The 21,503-nt window shown below is 45.8% G+C and overlaps 1 protein-coding gene and 1 pseudogene across 2 annotated transcripts; one reads left to right on the forward strand and one right to left on the reverse strand.

Annotated features, from left to right (window-relative positions):
* Positions 1 to 5,138: 5,138 nt before the first annotated feature.
* On the forward strand, positions 5,139 to 17,004 carry CHRNA9 (cholinergic receptor nicotinic alpha 9 subunit; the record flags this gene model as incomplete). Its single annotated transcript, XM_080933782.1, has 5 exons — positions 5,139 to 5,202; positions 5,475 to 5,620; positions 6,931 to 7,085; positions 12,119 to 12,651; positions 16,463 to 17,004. 5 exons carry the CDS (start codon positions 5,139 to 5,141, stop codon positions 17,002 to 17,004), a joined length of 1,440 nt encoding a protein of 479 aa, XP_080789908.1.
* Positions 17,005 to 17,302: 298 nt separating this feature from the next.
* LOC308426056 (small nuclear ribonucleoprotein E-like) lies at positions 17,303 to 17,568 on the reverse strand (annotated as a pseudogene). The gene has a single exon. The product of its transcript is annotated as a small nuclear ribonucleoprotein E-like (transcript).
* Positions 17,569 to 21,503: the final 3,935 nt, after the last annotated feature.

Consider the following 21,503-nt stretch of genomic DNA (forward strand, 5'->3'; position numbering starts at 1 on the left):
GAGAATTACATCTCTTCCAACTCCTTTATATTATATATTTAAAACAAATGGACTTTGATTCTTTTAGACTATTCCTAGATGGTCTAAACTTAAAAAAAAAGACCATTCATCAGGTGAATGAGCCAGGTCTATATTGAACCAACTAAATCTTATCAGGGTCAGAATCAAAGAAAGACCTGAAGTGGAAATCTAAGGGGTGCAAGAAACCCCTCAGCCATGAATAAAGATGATGATGATGTGATGAACATTTACGATGGCATTTGGTTAGGGTTTTGCTATGTACCCCTAGCTGGCCTGGCCCTTACTATGTTAAACAGGGTAGCCACCAATGCTCAGCAACCTCTCGGCCTCTGCCTCCCAAGGGCTGGAATTACAAGTGTGCCACCACACAGCTTTGCATATCATTTGAGAGGAATTTCTCTCCCTCTCATTCTCCCTCCTTTTCAAGATAGGAACTCTTTACATTACCCAGGCTGGTCTGGACTTTGTGTCCTCAATTAATCCATCCTCCTGCCTCAGCCTTCCATGTAGCCTGGTGAGTGAAGGGCAGCACAGACCTGGGACCCAGTTTCCAACTCTCAGTGGTACACAGCGACCCTGCGTACACAGGAGACGGGACCACGGCAATTGTCCCAGACTCTGCGGTTCCCCACTCCGGGAAAACACAGACTGAGGAACACCCCCCCCCCCATTACAGACAGTGTTTTGTCTCCCCTGAGCGGTGTGCTGGCACTCCAGCACCCCAGTGAGGCAGATGGCAGCCAGGCAAAACACCATGATTGTGGCAACTCTTAGGAAGGAAAACATTTAATTGCGTCTGGCTTACATGACCGTGGGCTAACAGAGGCAGTGAGATAATTGAGAGATTTACATGAGGCTCTGTAGGCAGCAAGGGTCACTGGGCCTGGTTAGGGCTCTTTTTTTTATATAGATTTATTTATTTATTATGTATACAGCATTCTGCCTGCATATATGCCAGTAGGCCCAGAAGAGGACACCAGATCTCATTACAGATGGTTGTGAACCACCATGTGGGTGCTGGGAATTGAACGCAGCCCCTGGCTTGGGCTCTTGAAATCTCAAAGCCACACCTCCTCCAATACTTCCCCCAAGAAGACCACACCTACCCCAACAAGGACACACCTCCTAATCCTTCTAAGCAGTGTTATTCCGAAAAGACTAAGTATTCGAATCTATGATGAGCCTATGGGGCCATTCTTACTCAAACCACCACCTTAGGGAATATACAGTTGAGAGAGTGATTGGGAGCTGGTCACAAACTATCAGGGGAGTTTGGTTTGCCTAATGCTCTCTTGTGTTTCCTTATTTCCCCCCCATGGATTAATAACTTTGGAGTAGGCTGGTCCTGAGAACAAGTGGGGTGGGGAAGTGTCCTCCAGACTTGCCATCTACCCAATGGCTGTACTGTCATCAGAGAGATGGTAATGGCAAACAACGGAGCTATGGGGCAATTGTGACCACACGGTCTGCTGCGTAAGAGGAAATAGATCCAATGGGCTCTCTGCAAGAACACCTGCAACCTGACGAGGTGTCGAGGGTGCGTCCAAGGAGAACCTCTCAGCCTATGATGAGAGACCCCAGACTGTAAAGGGGAGACAGAGGCACTCAACCTACACAACTCTATTCCCTGAGGGCTGCAGGGGAACGGTGTGTGTCTTTTGGCAAAGCATGGCCATTGGATACTGCTGCAGATCACCTGGACAGATCTCAAGCGGGGATCATGTATCCACTGCCCTCCTGACCAGAAACTGCACGGCCCCTAGCAGCTGCTCAGGTCTGTTCATGAACTCGGCTCTTTGGTTGGCAACTCAACTTAGTGTTTGTGGACTCCTGGAGCCTGTGTGGCCTAGCAGGGGATATCAGATTAGCTTCTGTTGACAGCCTGCCATATGCCAAGTGTGTGCTCGGCAATCTGTTTCTCTTGAATCCTCACAATAAACACTGTAGGTGAGCTTGCACTCCTGCATTTGCATTCCTGCAAATGTAAAAACCAAACTTGGGAGTTACTACACACAGATGAGCCTATGACTTGAACATGGACCAGAAGATCTCTACTGTGTCCTAGGGCTCTTTCTCTTGCGTGAGGGCCAGCTCATGCTATGAGATATGGGGAAGCTGCCTCTGGGCCCAACTGTGCACTAATAGCATTGTCCTTGGTGGCGCTTCTTGAGGTGAGACATTTATGATACATGGCTACTACACACAGAACAGTAAAATGTATGTTTATATTCAATTTGCCTTGGCATAGGTCAAACTGTATCACAGCAGTACACTGAGAGTGTGCGGCTAAACAACACCTTAGTGTAAGTGGGAAACAGAAGTGGAGAGAAGAAGGTGGAGGAGGAAGAGAATGAGGGGGAGGAGGAGAAGAAAGGGTTGTTATCTGGTAATCTTATAAATCATAAGGTGGCTCCTGTTTTCCACGTTCCCCCAGTTTTTAATCCCTTAGCTTTCTCTTCCTACTCTACACATGTCTCCTCTGCATAAGTGTAAGCTGGGCAGCACAGAACATGGCATGGTCACTTGGAGACAAATGGTAAGCACATGGATGTGACATACATGTCCTAGGCGTGATGGAAAGGAAAGGCAGGAAATGAGAGACGGGCTGGGGTGCTGCTCAGCAGGGACCAGGACAGGGCTTGGCAGCATGGCAGCTGGCTCAAGAAGGCAGAGGGAGAGGGAGACAGGAGGGTCTGGCCCCTCACAGAGGAGACAGAAAGCCAAACCTGCAACACAAACTCCAGAGCATGTTTGTGGGGCAGCAAAGACGCCACTGAGATGAATGGAGTAGGTGTGTGTGCGTGTTCATGTGTGTGTGTGTGTGTGTGTGTGTGTGTGTAAGGGGGGGAGCAATGGAGCAAGATTAAGTGCTCTTAACCACTGAGCTGTTGTGGTGGTTTCAATATGCTCAGGAAATGACACTATTAGAAGGTGTGACCTTGTTGGAGGAAGTGTGTCACTATGGGGGTGACCTTTGAGACCTTCCTCCTAGCTTCCTGGAAATCAGTTTTCTGTTTGCTTGCAGAACAAAATGTAGAGCTCTCAGCTCCTCCTGCACTATGCCTGCCTGGATACTGCCATGTTCCCACCTTGATGATAGTGGACTGAACCTCTGAACCTGTGAGCCAGCCCCAATTAAATGTTGTCCTTATAAGAGTTGCTTTGGTCATGATCTTTGTTCACAGCAATGGAGACCCTAAGACAGCCACCTCCCCAGCGCTGCCCCAGTCCAACCTGACCATGAACCTCTAGCTCTGGGTACTGTGCCTCTACTTTGAGATGGGTCTCTTTGTTCTTCACCAGAGGCCTATGGGCTCCAGGGAGTCCTCCAAAGGGCACCTCCTAAGAGTACAGAATGACAGATGCTCTTCATGTGGGTGCTAGAGATCTGAAGTCTCCCTGTGCTTGAGGCTAATGCACCACCTGCTGAGCCATTTCTCCAGCCCCCCCATAGTGATTCTTGGAAAGAATTTGCACTTGATCTTAGCCAAGAGACCAGAAACAACATCGGAACTTAAAAGTTTAGTTTGTATTTGTTAGCAGCTTAACCTCAAGACACAACCCCCCCCCATTAAAGAAAAAACAAACCCATTGGCTTAATTAGCATTTTGTTAGCAATAGGAAGTGCCCATCAGCTTTCATCACCATTATTTCTTTTTAATTCTAAGTGACCCACAGAATGAACTGAGTTGACCACAAGTAACCAAAAGCAGCCACGAGGGCTGTTAGTACCAAGTGTTCTCTGAGAGCCCCTTACCAGAGCCTGCTCCAACTGCTGTGGGAAATAAAAGGAACAGGAGGCAAGGCAGAGAGCCTTGTCCTGCAAACAAAATATTGCTTTTGTGCATCCAAAGCCTTACTGTTGAAAACCAAGACAGGCATGTTCCTGTTGTGAGCATAATGGTTTAGGGTAGTTGGCCTGAATCCCAACGCTGGTCACCAGCTGAAAGTAAGCCAGCGTAAGTCTCAGGACCCCGGCTTCCCCACAGAAAAACAAGGTTTTAAACACTGCTCCAAAAGCACTCGAAGCCTTGGAGATCAGAAAGCAGTTGTTTGTCGAAGGAAGAATGATGCTGGGGCCTATATCATTCTTCCTTCAGGGTTTGTATCACTGATGGCCGAGATTGGGGAGTGAGGGAAACAATGTCTTTTTAAAGAACAGATGTGGTTGGATGATAAGAACCCCACTTTGCTGACAGCTTGGATGTTTTTTCCATGTGGAGGATATATTCCTGAAGAGAAATGGGGTGGCTCATTAGCTGCCTGTAACCTGATCAAATAGAGCTATCTGATTTCCTTGCTCTGATCCTAGGCAGCCAAATTATCTTAATTCAGTTTCCGAGGGAGCTTCCCCAGGCAGGAGAAGCATGGCTGCCAGTTCCTAGACTACAGATGCAATTGGAAATTGACGTTTCTGAGTCTGCAAAGCCGAGCAAAGGTAAAAATCACTAGTATGTCCTGGTGCTGTTCCGTTTGCATGGATGTTGACTGGTAGCTTTGGAGAACAGGATTCTCTTTCCCTGGTCAGTCTTGTCCTTCAGGGACACTAAGGATGGCCAGAAAGCTCAAACTTCTCTTCCCATTCAACATACCCTCTCGCACGCGTATTCCCACCCATTTATTCTGCAAGATTCATGTCCGGTGGGAGAAGTAGTCAGAAACAGGGAGTGAAGAAACTCAGCCATCTACAGCCGTTCCCCCTCCCCCCTTCAAATGCTGCTAGAAAGGCAGGGGTGGTCTCTGGTGTCAGCTGTTTCTAGAGTCATTCAGCTTTCCTTGGGTGCTGCCCCCAAGCCAAACCCAATTGTGGGGAGTGTGGCAAGCTCCTCTTCTGCTTACATGGAGGCTCTGGGTGTCCGGTATGCTCTTGGCTCCTGTGTCTACCTTCCCTCCTTTGGTCTAGATGGAGGGTAGCCATTCACTAAGATACCTCCCCAAGAGCGCCCCCCGCCCCCCCATCACGGTTACTGGAGCCACAGTCTCAGCTTACCAGAGGGGAGGGCAGGCAGTCTCCATCTGGTTTGTGACTGTGGCAGTGAGTGTGCTTTGTGTCTCCTTCACAGACAGAAGTGGGAGTCCTCGCTCTCCGGCTGGGACGGTCTGTATGTTGGGAAAAGATGAACCGGCCCCGTTCCTGCATCTCCTTTTGCTGGATGTATTTTGCTGCTTCTGGAATCAGAGGTGAGAGGCTGAGCACAGCGCTCCACACGGGCTTCTCTAGAGCCTTTTCCTTTGGTGAGAAAGGCAGGGCTGACGCGCGTGGCCCTGCCCACACCTCTTTCTGACTCTTGATCCTCAGGATAGGTGAGACCAGCCCTCTCCCCGCAAAAAATAGAGCTCATCCGCTCCTTCCAAAGTTATCCCTAGCTGGTGGGGAGCCACCCCCCCCCATTTATTAATACCGGAGATGGTCTTGTTTTGAAATGCTGATCCAGGTGCTTCTCTCTAAACAGCCGTGGAGACAGCAAACGGAAAGTATGCTCAGAAATTGTTCAGTGATCTCTTTGAAGATTACTCCAATGCTCTGCGTCCGGTAGAAGATACGGATGCGGTGCTGAACGTCACGCTGCAGGTCACGCTCTCCCAGATAAAGGACATGGTGAGTGACATTCGATGGTGACAACTTGGGGAAAGGGTGACAATGAAGCATTTGCTTCTTAAGGGGATGTCTTAATGGATAGGACCTTGGGAGAGAGTGAAGCGGGCAGTCCTGGGTACCAGCTAGCAGGAGCAGGAAGAACCAAGGAAAGGAAGCGCTCTACAGAATGAGTTCTTTCTTGTCACTAAGTGCTCCTTACGCTCACTCCTGTTACTGTCCCCTACAGTTCTGGCCATAAACACTAGTAGTCTAAAACAATGGAAGGAGGACGGTGTTGCATGTGGCATGATTCTAGTCATAAAATGTCCAAAAGAGGTCTGTTCATTCAGACAGAAAACAAAGCATTGGCTTCCAGGGGCTTCTGGAAGAACCAGTGACTGCTTAATGCCTGTAGCCATTCTTGCAAGTGACAGAAATGTCCTCGAGTTAGACAGTTGAGATGATTTTGCAGTGTGGTAGGTGACTGGACTTTATTTTTTAATTCTGTGTACATGTCTGTGTGTTTGAGGGCGTTAGTGCAGTGACCGCAGAGGCCAGAAGAGGGCGTCAGAGCTCCTGAGCTAGAATTACAAGCTGTGGGGAGCTGCCTGACATTGGTGCTGGGCCCTGATACTCTGAAAGAACAGGACACACTTTTAACTCCCGTCCCCTAAAATAGTACTTTGAGTCTATGTGGATTTAATCACAATGTTTTAAAAAAGATTTTTACATATTTATTATGTATACAGCATTCTGCCTACATGTATGCTTGCAGGCCAGAAGAGGGCACCCAATCTCATTAGAGATGGTTGTGAGCCACCATGTGTTTGCTGGGAATTGAACTCGGGACCTATGTGTTCAACTCTGGGGACTGAACTCAGACAGAGCTCTTAACCTCTGGGCTATACCTCCAGCCCTTAATCACAATTTTTAAAAAGGAAGGTAGTATTTTAAAACGACATGGTTGGGTCCCTCCATATACGTGTTTAATTACAAGAGCTATTAGATTTGAACGATATTTTCTTTGGCACCTGGTAGATGTTTCCCAACTCCTGGTTCAAATAAGTATATCATTAGTTGAACCACTTTCAGAGAAAACTGAGCAGTTGGCCCAAGGAAAGATATAGGTAAATGCTGGATTCCTTTACATTTTGTACAAAGACATTAAATGTGGCCTTGATAATCAATCAATCAATCAGATAGAATTTTAAAAGGTCTCATTTTGGGGTCGAAAATAAGTGGGCACTCTTGAGATTCCTGCTATCAAGAATAAGTTGTCCCAAAGCCGGAAGTGTATACTGGATAAAGTGACATCTGGATTCGTTTCTTAGGACGAGAGAAATCAGATTCTCACAGCCTATCTGTGGATCCGCCAAACCTGGCATGATGCATACCTCACGTGGGATCGAGACCAGTACGACGGGCTGGACTCTGTCAGGATTCCCAGCGATCTGGTATGGCGGCCGGACATCGTCCTGTACAACAAGTAAGCACTACCCAAATGAACCTACTGATTTAGTAGAAACTTAACCATCATGGCAAGGGGACATTTAAAACACACGTGGAGTGTGAACCTGTGTCCTTACTCAAATCTCAGATGTTCAGAGCGTCAGGTCCTAAAAAGCCCAGAGTTGGAAGGAGACCATCAGATGCAAAATTGGAGGCAGTTTTGGTAAGCAACATGCACAGACTGGCTGGCTTGAAGAAGAGACACTTGTCAGCTCACATTTTTGGAGGCTTAAAACATATATATTTAAGTGTAAGACTTTGGAAAATTAAAGCATAGATTTGTTTCCACCCGTGTGCTGTCAGAGGAACCTGTTCCGTGCCCCTCCCCCAGCTTCTACTGTTGGGGTCCTCTGTGTCTCTGGAGTTCTAGAAGCATCATTTTGAACTTTGCCTTCATCTTCACACGAGGGTGAGTCCTGAGTCAGAACCCCCTCTCTCGTGAGTAGAGTCCCGATCCAGGCTGAAGTCTCCACCCTGTTCCATCGTGAGCTACGTCTTCACTCACTGTATCTAACCTTTCTCTTCCCTCTCTCCTCCTCTTCCTCTTACACGGTTTTATTTGTTGTTGCTCCTTTGTTTTGAAAGGCGGGATCTTTCTGTTAAGCTCAAGCTCCCCTGGACCTGACAGTCTTCAGTCAGCCTCCCACAGTCTCCACCACTCTAACAGCTCTGTTCCTCAGTAAGTCAGCACGCTAGGACTTCACCGTGAGAATCTTCTAGAGATGCGATTTAATCTGCTCATGATCCAGAGACTGTATAATGTTGCGGTAGATGTTGAAAAAATGGAAAGGTTTATCTCTATATCGGCCCAAGAGGTCTCACCCCCACGGGCGCTGCTTTGGACTCAGTCCAAACCAGCCCCTCCTCCATCTCACTCCTCCCCCAAGACTTCCTTCCCTGGGGATTTACTCCGTCTGCCCTATTGTCTCCATCCCGTTTACCCAAATCCCAACACAAACACAACTCTAAGGCCTGATAGCATTTCATACAGGTTTATATATCAAACTCTCAATCCACAAACCCTCTCCACAAGATTCCATCAAATGGACAAAGATACAAACTGCCCTTCTATATGAGATATTAGACCTATAAAATCCTTAAATGATCATAGCTACTTAAAGCCCACCTGGATCTGTTGTAAGAGTCTTAGCTTAGGATCGCGACCCACAGAACACAATTAGATGATAGACCGCTGTAATAACAAGAGGTTTTTTTCCATGTACATGGGGTTGCTCATCCTCGCAGGGAGAGTCAACTCCGAACTTAAAAAGCACACATCTTTTATTCTTCACACCAGGCAGATTTCAGCAACAGATTAATTGGTTTATTCTCATTGGTAGATCTTAGGACAAAGGATGAGGCATTGGCTAGCCCCCGCTCAAGGGGCTGTTCTTGGATCAGTTAGTCATTTTCTCATCTAATCTATCCCTGTGGTTTGGCCTTGGAAAAGGGCTGGCTTGGAAGGTCCCCCTCAAGGGGGGAGAAACTGGGTGGCAGGGTCAGGCTGACTCCTGGTGGGTTTTTTTGTTTTGTTTTGTTTTCTTCTTCTTCTTCTTCTTCTTCTTCTTCTTCTTCTTCTTCTTCTTCTTCTTCTTCTTCTTCTTCTTCTTCTTCTTTCTTTTTTTTTTTTTAGGAATTTATCACCGGGAGGGGTAGAGGGTATTTTTCTGAGAATAGTCTTAACTCAGCTTAATCAGCATAGCCTGACCTGTCTACTAAAATTTTATTTTTACATTTTCAGAACCTTGTTTATATATTTCAAAACTTTGAGGGGTTTAGGCTGATGATGTTGTATATTCGGACTTTTCTATGAGAACTTGTGGCTGTCAGCCAGATATTCTGTGGGGTTTTGTCCTTGTTTTGGTTCTCAGAATTGGGTGATTAGAGCATGAGTTAATTATGACGTGTCAGGACCCTATCTAGGGCTTTCTAGAGGGTCAGGTGGCTATCAGTCAGTATATTCCGTGGTTTTTCTGAGAATCACTCTGGGTCATTATTTTTATTTGTCAGGCACAGGTGGGATCTCATAGCCTTGGGATGACAGGAAAGTCTCTGAGTCTGACTTTAGTCATTTCTGTGTCTTTAGGGTCTCATATTCTAGTAAATTCTGTCTTTGCCTACTTTCTCAAAAATGGATGTTTTGAAAAAGTCTTAGAGCCCCTAAAAACTTTATTTTTTATATCTCAGATCCAATTCGCCCTTCTCAACCTCCATCTTGGAGCTTCTTCTCCACCTCCCTTCCCCTGCCCAATCACTGGCTCCTTCCTTTACTTATTAATTAAAATGGACAGGTTCTGATGAAGCCACCTGAGTACCTGACTAGGCAGCCCTTTTTGGGGAAGTGGAATTAACATCAAGATACAAATGGCTGCAGGACAATCTACAGTATAACAGAAATGCTTCTGTGGATGGGTAGGATGGGCCACCCGGAATCTGTCCTGTGGGATTCAGACTCAAGATGGAGGGGAGATGCATCTTGGGACTGTTTGGGTTCTTCTCAGAGCAAAGGGCCTTGCACACATTCGCACGGTTCATGTTTCTTGGACTGTAAATCCAAGTCTATGGGAATCACCTAGAGATCTTGGAAAAAAAACCTCAGATTTGAATTCAGTAGCCATAGCATGGGTCTGTATCCCTGAAGCTCCAGAGAGTGGTGGATGTCCCTGGCCTACTGGCTGTGCTCCGGAAGGAGCCAGGTCTCTTGACTAACTCATGCTCAATGTTCCACCTCCTTCCGGAGGTCATGGGAGCTCCTCTGTCTTCATTCTGGAACCTAAACTCCTGTGGATTGAGAGGGGGTGGTTCTTCTATTGTTCAGATAAAAATGGGACCTACTAGGGATGGTTTTCCTGGGCAGAGTCTCCTGGTGGTTACAAAGAGCCCTTGAAAAGGCAACAGCGGTAGATGGCAACCTTGAGTGTGCCAGGCCTTACTCAGAGCCCACCTAAAGGTCTTGACTGCTCTCCATCCTCATTCTTAGTGAGTAGGAGAAATGTTCCATGGGCCTTCCAAGCAAGCTATCATTTAAGATCTAGGCTTTATTACTCTATTTATTATATATAAGTTCACTGTAGCTGTCTTCAGACACACCAGAAGAGGGCATAGATCCCTTGATAAATAGTTGTGAGCTACCATGTGGTTGCTGGGATTTAAACTTGGGACCACTGGAAGGGTAGTCAGTGCTCTTAAACACTGAACCATCTCTCCAGCCCGGCTTTATTACTCTTATCTACCCTTTCTCCTCCTCTTCCTCCTCCTCTTTTTTCTCCTTCTCCTCTTTTCTTCCTCCTAACCTTTACTGTTCTCCCTCCCTCCCCTCTCTCCAACAAGACGAGTCAGGAGATTTATCACCACTAGCATCCACAGAGTGTGTTAGAATAAGATCTGACATTAAGGTTAGAGTTAAGGTTAAGGTTAAGGTTAGGGTTAGGGTTAGGGTTGACATAGATGAGCTCTTTAAGGATTAGGGTTAGGGTTGACATAGATGAGCTCTTTAGGGATTAGGGTTAGGGTTGGCATAGATGAGATCATTAAGGTTTAGGGTTGACATAGATGAGATCTTTAAGGGTTAGGGTTGACATAGATGAGCTCTTTAAGGATTAGGGTTAGGGTTGAAATAGATGAGATCATTAAGGTTTAGGGTTGACATAGATGAGATCTTTAAGGGTTAGGATTGACTTAGATGAGATCTTTAAGGGTTAGGGTTGACATAGATGAGATCTTTAAGGGTTAGGGTTAGGGTTGACATAGATGTGCTCTTTTAGGGTTAGGGTTAGGGTTGACATAGATGAGCTCTTTTAGGGTAAGGGTTAGGGTTGACATAGATAAGATCTTTTAGGGTTAGGGTTAGAGTTGACATAGATGAGATCGTTAAGGGTTAGGGTTGGCATAGATGAGATCTTTAAGGGTTAGGGTTGACATAGATGAGATCATTAAGGGTTAGGGTTGACATAGATGAGATCTTTAAGGGTTAGGGTTGACATAGATGAGATCTTTAAGGGTTAGGGTTGACATAGATGAGCTCTTTTAGGGTTAGGGTTAGGGTTGACATAGATGAGATCCTTAAGGGTTAGGGTTCTCATAGATGAGCTCTTTAAGGATTAGGGTTGACATAGATGAGCTCTTTAAGCTTTGCGTAGCTTCCACCCATTCTCCCCAAGAACAAACAGTATAAACATGGCTCCTGCTTCCTTTAGGCACTGGGGTGAGCAGCATCACCGACCAGTTCTTTGCAGGCAGGCATGCACAGCCTCTCAGTTAAATCTGCTCCAGTGGCTGTGTGCTAGAGAAGCTATGTTCTCATGAGCTCATGGCGACAGTACCTCATGGAGGAAGACTAATTCCCAAGAGGAAAATGGAGTCCTCATACTTAGAAACAGCAGGAAGGGGCTGGAGAGATGGCTCAGTGGTTAGAGCACTGACTGCTCTTCCGGAGGTCCTGAGTTCAATTCCCAGCAACTACATGGTGGCTCACAACCATCTGTAATGGAATCCGATGCCCTCTTCCAGTGTGTCTGAAGACAGCTACAGTGTACTTATATGTAATAAATAAATAAATCTTAAAAAGAAAGAAAAGAAACAGCAGGGACAGATGCTGACCAAGAAAGAGACGATGTCCTGAAAAATAGTGAGCATCTGTAAGATTACAGATGAATGCCTTTTCCCTCTGTTTTTCAAATGAACATTCACACTTCTGATGACAACAATGGGGTCAGAAATGCAGATTTTAGCCTTGACAGGCTCCCCTCATTTCTGATGTTCTGATCATTACTATCATCGAATATAAAGGTTGGAGGGAACACAGAGCAGAGGTGCTTTAAGGGTGTTGTGGGAAATGGTCCAGACCAGTTGCAGAAGCTGGAGGAGAAGGGTGCATGGGAAGTAATCCCAAACTCACAGAGAATGGGGACCCATGGCAAAGATGCTGAAGTGACCGACACAGCTCGCGGTCCAGGGCTGAAGTCAGTAAGGTTCCTCAGCAAGTGCCCACCAGTGTCATTTGTTCCCCAGGGCCGATGATGAGTCCTCGGAGCCTGTGAACACCAATGTGGTCCTGCGGTATGATGGGCTCATCACCTGGGACTCACCGGCCATCACCAAAAGCTCCTGTGTGGTGGACGTCACCTATTTTCCCTTCGACAGCCAGCAGTGCAATCTGACCTTTGGTTCCTGGACCTACAATGGCAACCAGGTGGACATTTTTAATGCCCTGGACAGTGGTGACCTCTCTGACTTCATTGAAGATGTGGAATGGGAGGTCCATGGTATGCCTGCTGTGAAGAACGTCATCTCCTACGGCTGCTGCTCGGAGCCTTACCCAGATGTGACCTTCACTCTCCTTCTGAAGAGGAGGTCCTCCTTCTACATCGTCAATCTCCTCATCCCTTGTGTCCTCATATCGTTCCTGGCTCCGCTGAGTTTCTATCTCCCAGCAGCCTCTGGGGAGAAGGTCTCTCTGGGGGTGACCATCCTGTTGGCCATGACTGTATTTCAGCTGATGGTGGCAGAGATCATGCCAGCCTCCGAAAATGTCCCTCTGATAGGTGAGTGTATACTTGGAGCTTAGCTTTTTAGCAGTTGTGATGGTGCGTGTGTGAACATTGGCCAGGATCTGAGATTCCAATCATTCTAAAGCAGATGCATTTTCTCATATTTCCGTTTAGAATCCGCTAACAGCTGAGCCATCTCTCCAGTCCACAGAATACATTTTAAAAAGTCTACAATAATGTAGCCTGCAGCCAAGGGTTGCAGCTGAGATCCGTCTGCCACCTCTAACACCTCCTGCTATTGCCACCAAGGAGACACCTCTGATCCAACACCTTGGCTTGCTGCTATAGCAGATGCTTGCCAGTGCCAAAGTAAACCTTAGCCCTTTAAGATAGAACACAGAGAAAAATGTCACAGCTCAGGAACAAAGAGAACAACAGTCACCAGGAGCTTGTGGCCCTGTGTGCTCTATGGATTACAGTTAGCCAGTATTCAGACACCACTTTTTATGGAGACAGCCTTTTGTCTTGTTTTTGCTTTTTGAGGAGAGAGGATCACACGTGATCCAAGCTGGTTCTATAACTGAGGTTGGCCTTGAACTTCTGATCCTTCTGCATCCATCCACCTCCCAAGTACTCTGGGGGTTTTCCCTTTTCAAGAAAACTCAAGACACACACACACACACATGCACACACACCTGCACACACACACACATGCACACACATGCTTACATACATGTACACACACATGCACACACATGTGCACACACACATGCATACACATACATATGCACACACATGCACACACATGTACACACATGCACACACACGTGAACACATGCACACACTTTCCCTCTAAAATAAGCACAGGTCTTCTTCCCTGATAGAGAGGCATTGGGACCTTGGCACTTTTATCCTCTAGTTACCTCTCTGGGAACAGAAGGGAGACGCAGCAGTCAGGCCTGGAGGTGTGTGCCTGTCACCCAGCACTCAGGGGTGAAGGGAGGAAGGTCAGGAGTTCAAGGCCTGCCTCTGTACCCCAACAAAAACCAAAACCCAGCCAGAAACAATGGTCTGAAGTGGGATGAGCGACAGATCCCTATGTGTGAGATGACTCATAAAAGTTTGAGAAGCAGTAATCATTCTGGTTCAAAGAAGTGTAATTTTTTTATTTAAAATGTATATACAAGGATTTGGGGAACATTAGTTTTTTTTTAAAAATCACAGCATTTTATTTGTAGCACCTATGAAATGTGCTTCCTGCCTCTGGTTGTCATTGTTATTAGGGACAGCATCTCACAGCACAACCAGGCTGGCCTTGAACTTAGCCTTCTAATTCTCCTGTCTCCGCTTCCTAAGTCCTGGGAAACACAACACCTAGTGGTTTCTCTCTCTGTCTCTGCTTCTCTCTCTTTCCTCAGCCCGTAAGTGGAGACTGTACCCAGGACCTCATGCACATTAGGCAAGAGCAAAAACCACAGCCCCTTTGCTCTCACGTATACAGAAACATGTTTACGTTGTCTCTATGACAAGTTAATCTGGACTTTTAAAACTGAGTAATAAGTGAATGTTAGTCGTGATTATGAATGTTGTTCCGGGACAGATAGCTGGGCTGAACCATCCTAACCGTAGAACAGGGCTGTTTTTACTTTAGATCAACCTGGACTGGCAGCCAGGTCCTGCTGCCCCCCCAGAGGGACTGTCACCTCACCAGGGAGAATAAACTACAACAAGCCACAGCTGCAAACTCTGGGCACTGGCTTACATTTTAAGATGGGAGGCCACACCAAGCCATTTCTGACTCAGTCACTACTTCAAGGCCAGGCTGTTACCAACCATAATAAACCCAGGGACTCCATGACACTGAATGACTCTCTGACTGTCCCCTCAGCTCCCCACTGCATAAAAGCCACCCCTCACCTATTTCTGGTTGCTTCTCTCTCTACCATCTTGCGACTGTGTCTGCATCACAGTAGGGCTAACACACTCTAGTCTGCCTGTCTTCAATGAATTCATTCACGGCTCTGCTGTCACTGGCCTGTCACTGGCCTGAAAATGCTGTCCGGGCCAAGGCAATTACCAAGTGTCTTGTCTCCACTTATAAGATAACTATATACATTTTCTCTTTCACCCGTTAATGCCGTGAATTGCATCACTAGGCTTTCTGGTCTCAAATTTTGTTTTCCTCAACCCAAGCCTACTTTTTTATGATCTATCAAGACACTCTGGGGAGCGGGGGTATATATCAATGAAAGAGCACTGGCCTAATGTGTAGGGAGTCCTAAATTCATTGGAAAATAAATAAATAAAAAGTCACCATGAAGTTGAGGATGTAGTTCAGTTGGTAGGGCTCTTACCTAACATAAAAGAAGACCTGGGTTCACTCCCCACCACCACATATAGCCAATCATGATAATGCATGCCCATAATTAGAGGATTAGAGGCTTATGATCAATCTCAGCGAAGTGAAATATTCAAGGTCACCCTGAGCTAACCAGAAACTTTATCTAAAAAAATGATAAATCAAAAGATGTTAAGGAATTCAATTACATAAAACTTTCCCAAACACATCTGTAAGAGAAACGAGTCACTATCTCTTTTCTTATCAGTTTTTAGGATTAAAGTTTCTACTTTCCTCTCCCATGAGTGACCTTACTAAAGATTTATCAGTTTGCTGGACATGGTGGTATGTGTCTTTAATGCTAAAACTTGGGAGGCAGAGGCAGGCAGATCTCTGAGTTCAAGGCCAGCCTGGTCTACAAAGTGAGTTCCAGGACAACTAGAGTTACATAAAGAAACCCTGTCTCAAAACAAAACAAACAGAAAAAAAAAAAAATGTCAATTTTATTAGTTTCTTTTTTTGAAAGTGGCTCCGTGTTGCCTAAGCTAACCCTTACCTCCTGGGCACAAGCGTCCACATTCTGAGAAACAGACTGCAGATGTAAATCTCTGTGCCAGTCTTATTCCTCTTTTCAAAAGCCTGCCCTTGGCTTTGTTTGTGGAGAGTGAGGGCCAACCCATTCACTCATGTCTGAGGTCATGCCGAGGCAAGAGCAGACCTCCCCATTGCTCTCCATTTTACTGAGTTGTGGCAGGAGCTCTCCCTGAAATGAAGTTCTCCCTCTCAGCTAGGCTGGCTGGTCTGTGAGCCTCCGGGCTCACCACTGCTGGGAGTATAGGCAAGAGGAACCATTTGTGCTTGTTTACTTGGATGCTGGGGGACTCAAACTCAGGTGCCCATGCTTACAGAACATGTGATCTCACCCACAGAATCATTCTCGTCCTTTGGCTTTAATGGCTAGTTTGTTTCCCCTGTTGTTCGGTATTTACTTCATTAACTTGTACCTTCCCAGTGTCTTTCCTTCTCCACTTTTCATGAACATTTGCCTTATGTAACCAAGTCACATTTAAAGACTGTGGTGCTGTCTCCTTTCCTAGGCACTGGTGATTGTTTTCCATAACAATCACACCTGGTGGGATTCTAAGAACCCATGAGAGGAGATTAGTCTGTTCTTTGAGACTGGACTGGTTTTTCATATGCTGGTAAACATTTGTGAACCATTACAGTCCAGGGTGGTATGGAGAACTTGACGGCTTCATTTCTGCTATACCGAACTACACCTCTGTAAGTTGGACACTTGCTACACTTGTTTTATAGAGCACAAAGTCCAACATGATTTTATACTTTGCTTTGGTTCTGAGTCTAGTCGGGGTAATGATGCTGGATTTCAAACTTAGGAAGTCAGATTCAAAAGCCTGACTGGTGACCACCAGGGTAGACAGTTTTCTTCAGAATGGTGTTGGATTCTTTTTCATTGACTATGAAGAGATATAAAAATAAACTTAGCTGGTGTTCTTTTCATTCCAGGAAAATACTACATAGCTACCATGGCCTTGATCACTGCCTCCACGGCCCTCACCATCATGGTGATGAATATCCACTTCTGTGGGGCTGAGGCACGGCCAGTGCCACACTGGGCCAAGGTAGTCATCCTGAAATATATGTCCAGGATCTTGTTTGTCTACGATGTGGGTGAGAGCTGCCTCAGCCCCCGCCACAGCCAGGAGCCGGAAAAAATCACAAAGATTTATAGCAAACTCCCAGGGTCCAACCTGAAAACATCCAGAAACAAAGACCTTCCCAGAAAAAAGGACATGAGCAAACTCTTAAAGAATGACTTGGGGTACCAGGGTGGGATCCCCCAGAATACTGACAGTTACTGTGCACGTTATGAAGTACTGACAAAAAATATTGAATACATTGCCAAGTGCCTCAAAGACCACAAGGCCACCAACTCCAAGGGCAGCGAGTGGAAGAAGGTCGCCAAAGTCATAGATCGTTTCTTCATGTGGATTTTCTTTGCTATGGTGTTTGTCATGACTGTCTTGATCATAGCAAGAGCAGATTAGAAGGGAAGGGGAAGAGTGGGTGGGTAGGCATTAGATATTTGGAGAAAAATCAATAAGTTTACCTATGATCTGCTCCAATGTCTGAGTCCAATTGCTGTTCATACATAATTTAGGGGATAGGTTGCATGTGCTTTTATTCTTTCTTTCTTTCTTTTTTTTAACAAAACAACCTCACAACATTTATTGTCATCTAATGATAATGTGCAAGTAAAATAAGATGAGTAAATGTAGCTCCCAGCAGAAGACATCTTTAAAAACACCAAACAGCTTTCTCAACTTCTCCCATGTTTGACCACTGTTAGTTGGAAACACTCTGGAGCAGAGTAATATTATCTCCTTTTAGCATGAACCGACCCAGTTGGTTTCTTGACTTTGTTTTCAAATGAATTTCTTCTGCATCATCTAATACGAGGTTCATGTACTCATCAAAGCCGATATCCGCATATTCACTCGCTCATACAGCCACACCTGAATTCGAGATCTATTTTGCAAGTATCTGAAGATAAGGTTGATGGGCTACACCATCACCTTCTGTACTTTCTGGCCCTGGCCGCGGTATGCCATGGTGGAAGTCACAACGACCACACGAGTAGGAAGGCTGTGCTTTTATTCTTAACTTCAACCATTATCATAGCTACACATCAAGTTAAATCAAACAGAAGATCCAAGCATTCAAGGGTAAAGGGATGAAGGAAGAAAGTGAGGAAGGACCCTTTTCACAGCCTCCCGTGTGGGGAGTGGTGGGCCTCAGTTGATGTACTTCTCTCTCCCTTTATTATTGCAGACAACAAAACACGGTGTGTTCCTGCTTACAATTTAAAGCAAGAAAAGACAAAACAAATTCATTTCCTCTTAGTCCCTAGTAAAACCTTTTTTTTTTAAACAAAAAGAAATGAATTCTGTAGACTCAGCATGATAGGCACCTCAGGGTGCGCTGTAACCCAAGTATCATGTGGCAAATTCAAGATTTTGTCCTGGCCAGTTTATGGTGACTACATCACACCTGTAATTCTCCACTGGGAAGGTGGAGGCAGGAGAATAACCACAAGGCCAGCCTGGTCTATCTGAAGAGTATAGAAAGATCTTATCTCAAGAAAAATTAAATGCAACAAGAAAGTTGTTTTGTTGTTTTTTGTTTGTTTGGTTGGTTTGGTTTTTGTCCCACAGAAAGCCCAATTTCAGACATTAAAGGGAAAGATTTTATTTTTCCTATTGGGGACAGCACCCTTGTTGGTTCCTTTGTACTCTAAGGATGAGGTCCTTGCTATATTAAGACTCTAATTAAAACAGAATAGCTGGGACTGTACTTGCATTGGGTCTTTTATTCATACTACAGCATCAGCAAGCTGCACTCACTGATCCATCTCCTCTAACCACGGGTGTCAGAGCAGTGCTCGTGCCTGGCCGGTTCTGACCGGTTCTGATGCTGACAGTGCTGTGAGCTAGGCAGTCACTCTTCCTTTTTAGAGAAAGAAACTGGGTCTCTCAGGAGAAGCAAGTGTCAGTGACCTGCCTCTTCAGTGTTCAGCTAAGTGATCCGTGGGCTAGAGTTCCACTCTTAGTACTTTGGTCCAAGTAGGACCAGGCCTGCTAAGGCCATAAAATATTATAATTTAAAATTAAGAAAAGACTAAAAAAATTCCTATTTTCTTTTAATTTGTTGGTTTTTGTTTTGTGTTTCTGGGACAGGGTCTTATGTAGTCCAGGCTAGCCTCAATTTTACTTTGTAGACAGTGCTGACTTTGAACTCCGGATTCTCAAGTGCCGAGTTTGTAGGCATGAATGCCACAGCAATTTCTCACTCTTAACTTTCTGGCCGAATTCACTTTCCTTAAAAACAACACCCCCCCACACACACTTTTAAAACTTTTTGTTTAAAAAACAAAATAAAACAATAGGCCCACAAAAACCTCATGAGGCTTGGCAGCAAGAATTCGTTTACTTTTTTACACGGCGCAGCAGCTTCTCCTTTAATCAAATGTGACTTCGAAGATGGCTGTTCTCTGATCCTAAGAACCTACCAGCTACTTGACAATGGGGAATCAAGATCACTAACTGAGCAACCCTAGGACAGATTTTCTTGGGTTATCCAAATGGTCCCAATAGAATCATCAAGATCATTTTAAATGGAAGAGCATGCAAAGAGAACGACCAGAGGAGATGGTATCCAAAGACACAGACATTGCTGCAGGTCCGGAGAACCAGTAGCCACAGGGTAACAATGTTGAGAAGCCACGGACACAGATTGTCTGACCTGTTTGTTGACCATCACTATTAGCACACCGAGACTTATTCCAAACGTCTGGCCCTCCACAACTCTAGGATAACCTGTGTATCTAAGTGTATGTGTGTGATAATTTATCACAGCAGATATAGGAAACTAATAGTCTGTCTGTGAGGACCACCCCTGTACTCTGGCTTAGATGTGGATTAAATGTGTTCATTTGTGCACGTTTGGCTCCCGGGGTGGTGGTGACACTGGGAAAAGATGGAACCTTTAAAAGGTGTGGCTTACACGGGGATCCTTAATCCAGTTGGGGGCAATACCGGGAAAGGAATTGTGAGACTGCGGTCTCCCTCCAGTCTTGTGCTCGGACATGTGTTCTCGATCTCCTCAGGCTCTCACCGCGGCGTGTGCCGTGAGGTCATGTGGCCAGGGGTCTCTCACCAGAACCTATGTCATGGTTTTTTGTTTTGTAAGCCTTAAAACCCTGAGCTAAATAAACTCTTTATAAAATTTGTCTGCTTTAGGTGTTCTATTGGACTAACACGAAACAACTACACTGAGTTCTTTTTCTGGACATTACATTATTTAGTTGGGATAGACTTGTCTATAGCCAGATTGAGGAGGTCTTGTCAAATCACGTCCTTTTTTTTTTTTTTTTTTTTTTTTTTTTTTTCTTTTTTTAAACAACTTTATCTGAGAAATACTGAAGACCAAAAAAAAAAAAAAAAAAAAAAAAAAACCTTTTAAGCAAGGGGTCGGATGTGTGTTGTGTGATCAAGTGGGCGTTTTGGGAGTAACCTCAAGGTCACAATCAAAAGGAAGAGAGGAAGCAGGGACAGCTGTCGGAACTGTCATTTCCAGGTCAGAGAAGTCATAATGATGGCTTTGGCAACCAGAGAGAAGAGACAAGAAAAAAGAAAGATTGCAGATCACAAAATAATGTTAGCAAGTGTACTGGCTGGTTTTGTGTCAACTTGACACAAGCTGGAGTTATCACAGAGAAAGGAGCCTCAGTTGGGGAAATGTCTCCATGAGATCCAGCTGTAAGGCATTTTCTCAACTAGTGATCAAGAGGGGAGGGCCCAGCCCATTGTGGGTGGAGCCATCCCTGGGCTGGTAGACCTGGGTTCTATAAGAAATCAGGCTGAGCAAGCCAGGGGAAGCAAGCCAGTAAGTGACATTCCTCCATGGGCTCTGCCTCAGCTCCAGCTTCCTGACCTGCTTGAGTTCCAGTCCCGACTTCCTCTGGTGATGAACAGCAATATGGAAGTGTAAGGTGGATAAACCCTTTCCTCCCCAACTTGTTTCTTGGTCATGATGTTTGTGCAGGAATAGAAACCCTGACTAGGACACCAAGAATACACAGATTTGGTGACCGGACTGCCTAAGAGATGTTGTTTGAAGGAGATCGAGGGTGAGAAGAAATGAGTCCAGTCGGGTGCTGAGAAAACTGCTCAATAGTCGCTGGAACTCAGGCTCAAAGGGAGAGAGACCAGGGTAGCATGTAGTTTTACACGGCCACCCTTTCACCTTCTTGGGGGTGCTCTCAGCTGGGCTCCAAGAACAAGCTGTTGCTGGTCCCAATCCAGACACAGCTCCAGCTCCGCCCCCTGGGAGCTGTTATCACTCCTCCAACCCCTCAAGGCTCTCTCTAACCTCTGAGGACCGCCCCACTGTGCCCTTTCTCCTGTCCACCTGATTTGCCGTGGATGAAAAACACCAGACAGCCTTAAAATTGTAAAGCCAGCCAGAGAACACAACAGCTGGGCACAGCATCTATTGCTCTAAACTCACCAGCTATCTTACATTAGAATTCTGCCAGTGCCGAGGCCACCAGCCCTAGCCCCAGGCCTTACATGGCTCATGCTCCTCTCTCCAAAGCCTGGCTGAAAAGCCTGTTTTCTCTCTCCCTCTTCCTCCTGGGACCCGGAAAACCCACCTCTTTGCCCCTTGATTAGCTTCTGCTGTCTTTTTTGACATAATCAAGAAACAAGTAGGGAACCAGATTTCAGTATCAGCCTCTCCCCTACAGGCCGGGCACATTTTAGAAGAAGATGGTAGGGGTGGCTCACACCTTAAATCCCAGAGGCAGAGACAAGTGGATCTCTATGAGTTTGAGGCCAGCCTGGTCTGGGACAGCAAGGGTTACATAGAGAAACCCTGTCTTGAAAAACAAAACAACAGAGGGGGGGTGCTGGGGGGGTTGGGAAATGAGGGAGGGAGAGAAGGAGGGAGGGAGGGAGTGCCACCAGCTACATTGCCAATCACCGTG

The sequence above is a fragment of the Micromys minutus genome (assembly GCF_963924665.1).
Source record: "Micromys minutus genome assembly, chromosome: 1".
NCBI classification, from domain to species: Eukaryota; Metazoa; Chordata; class Mammalia; order Rodentia; family Muridae; genus Micromys; species Micromys minutus.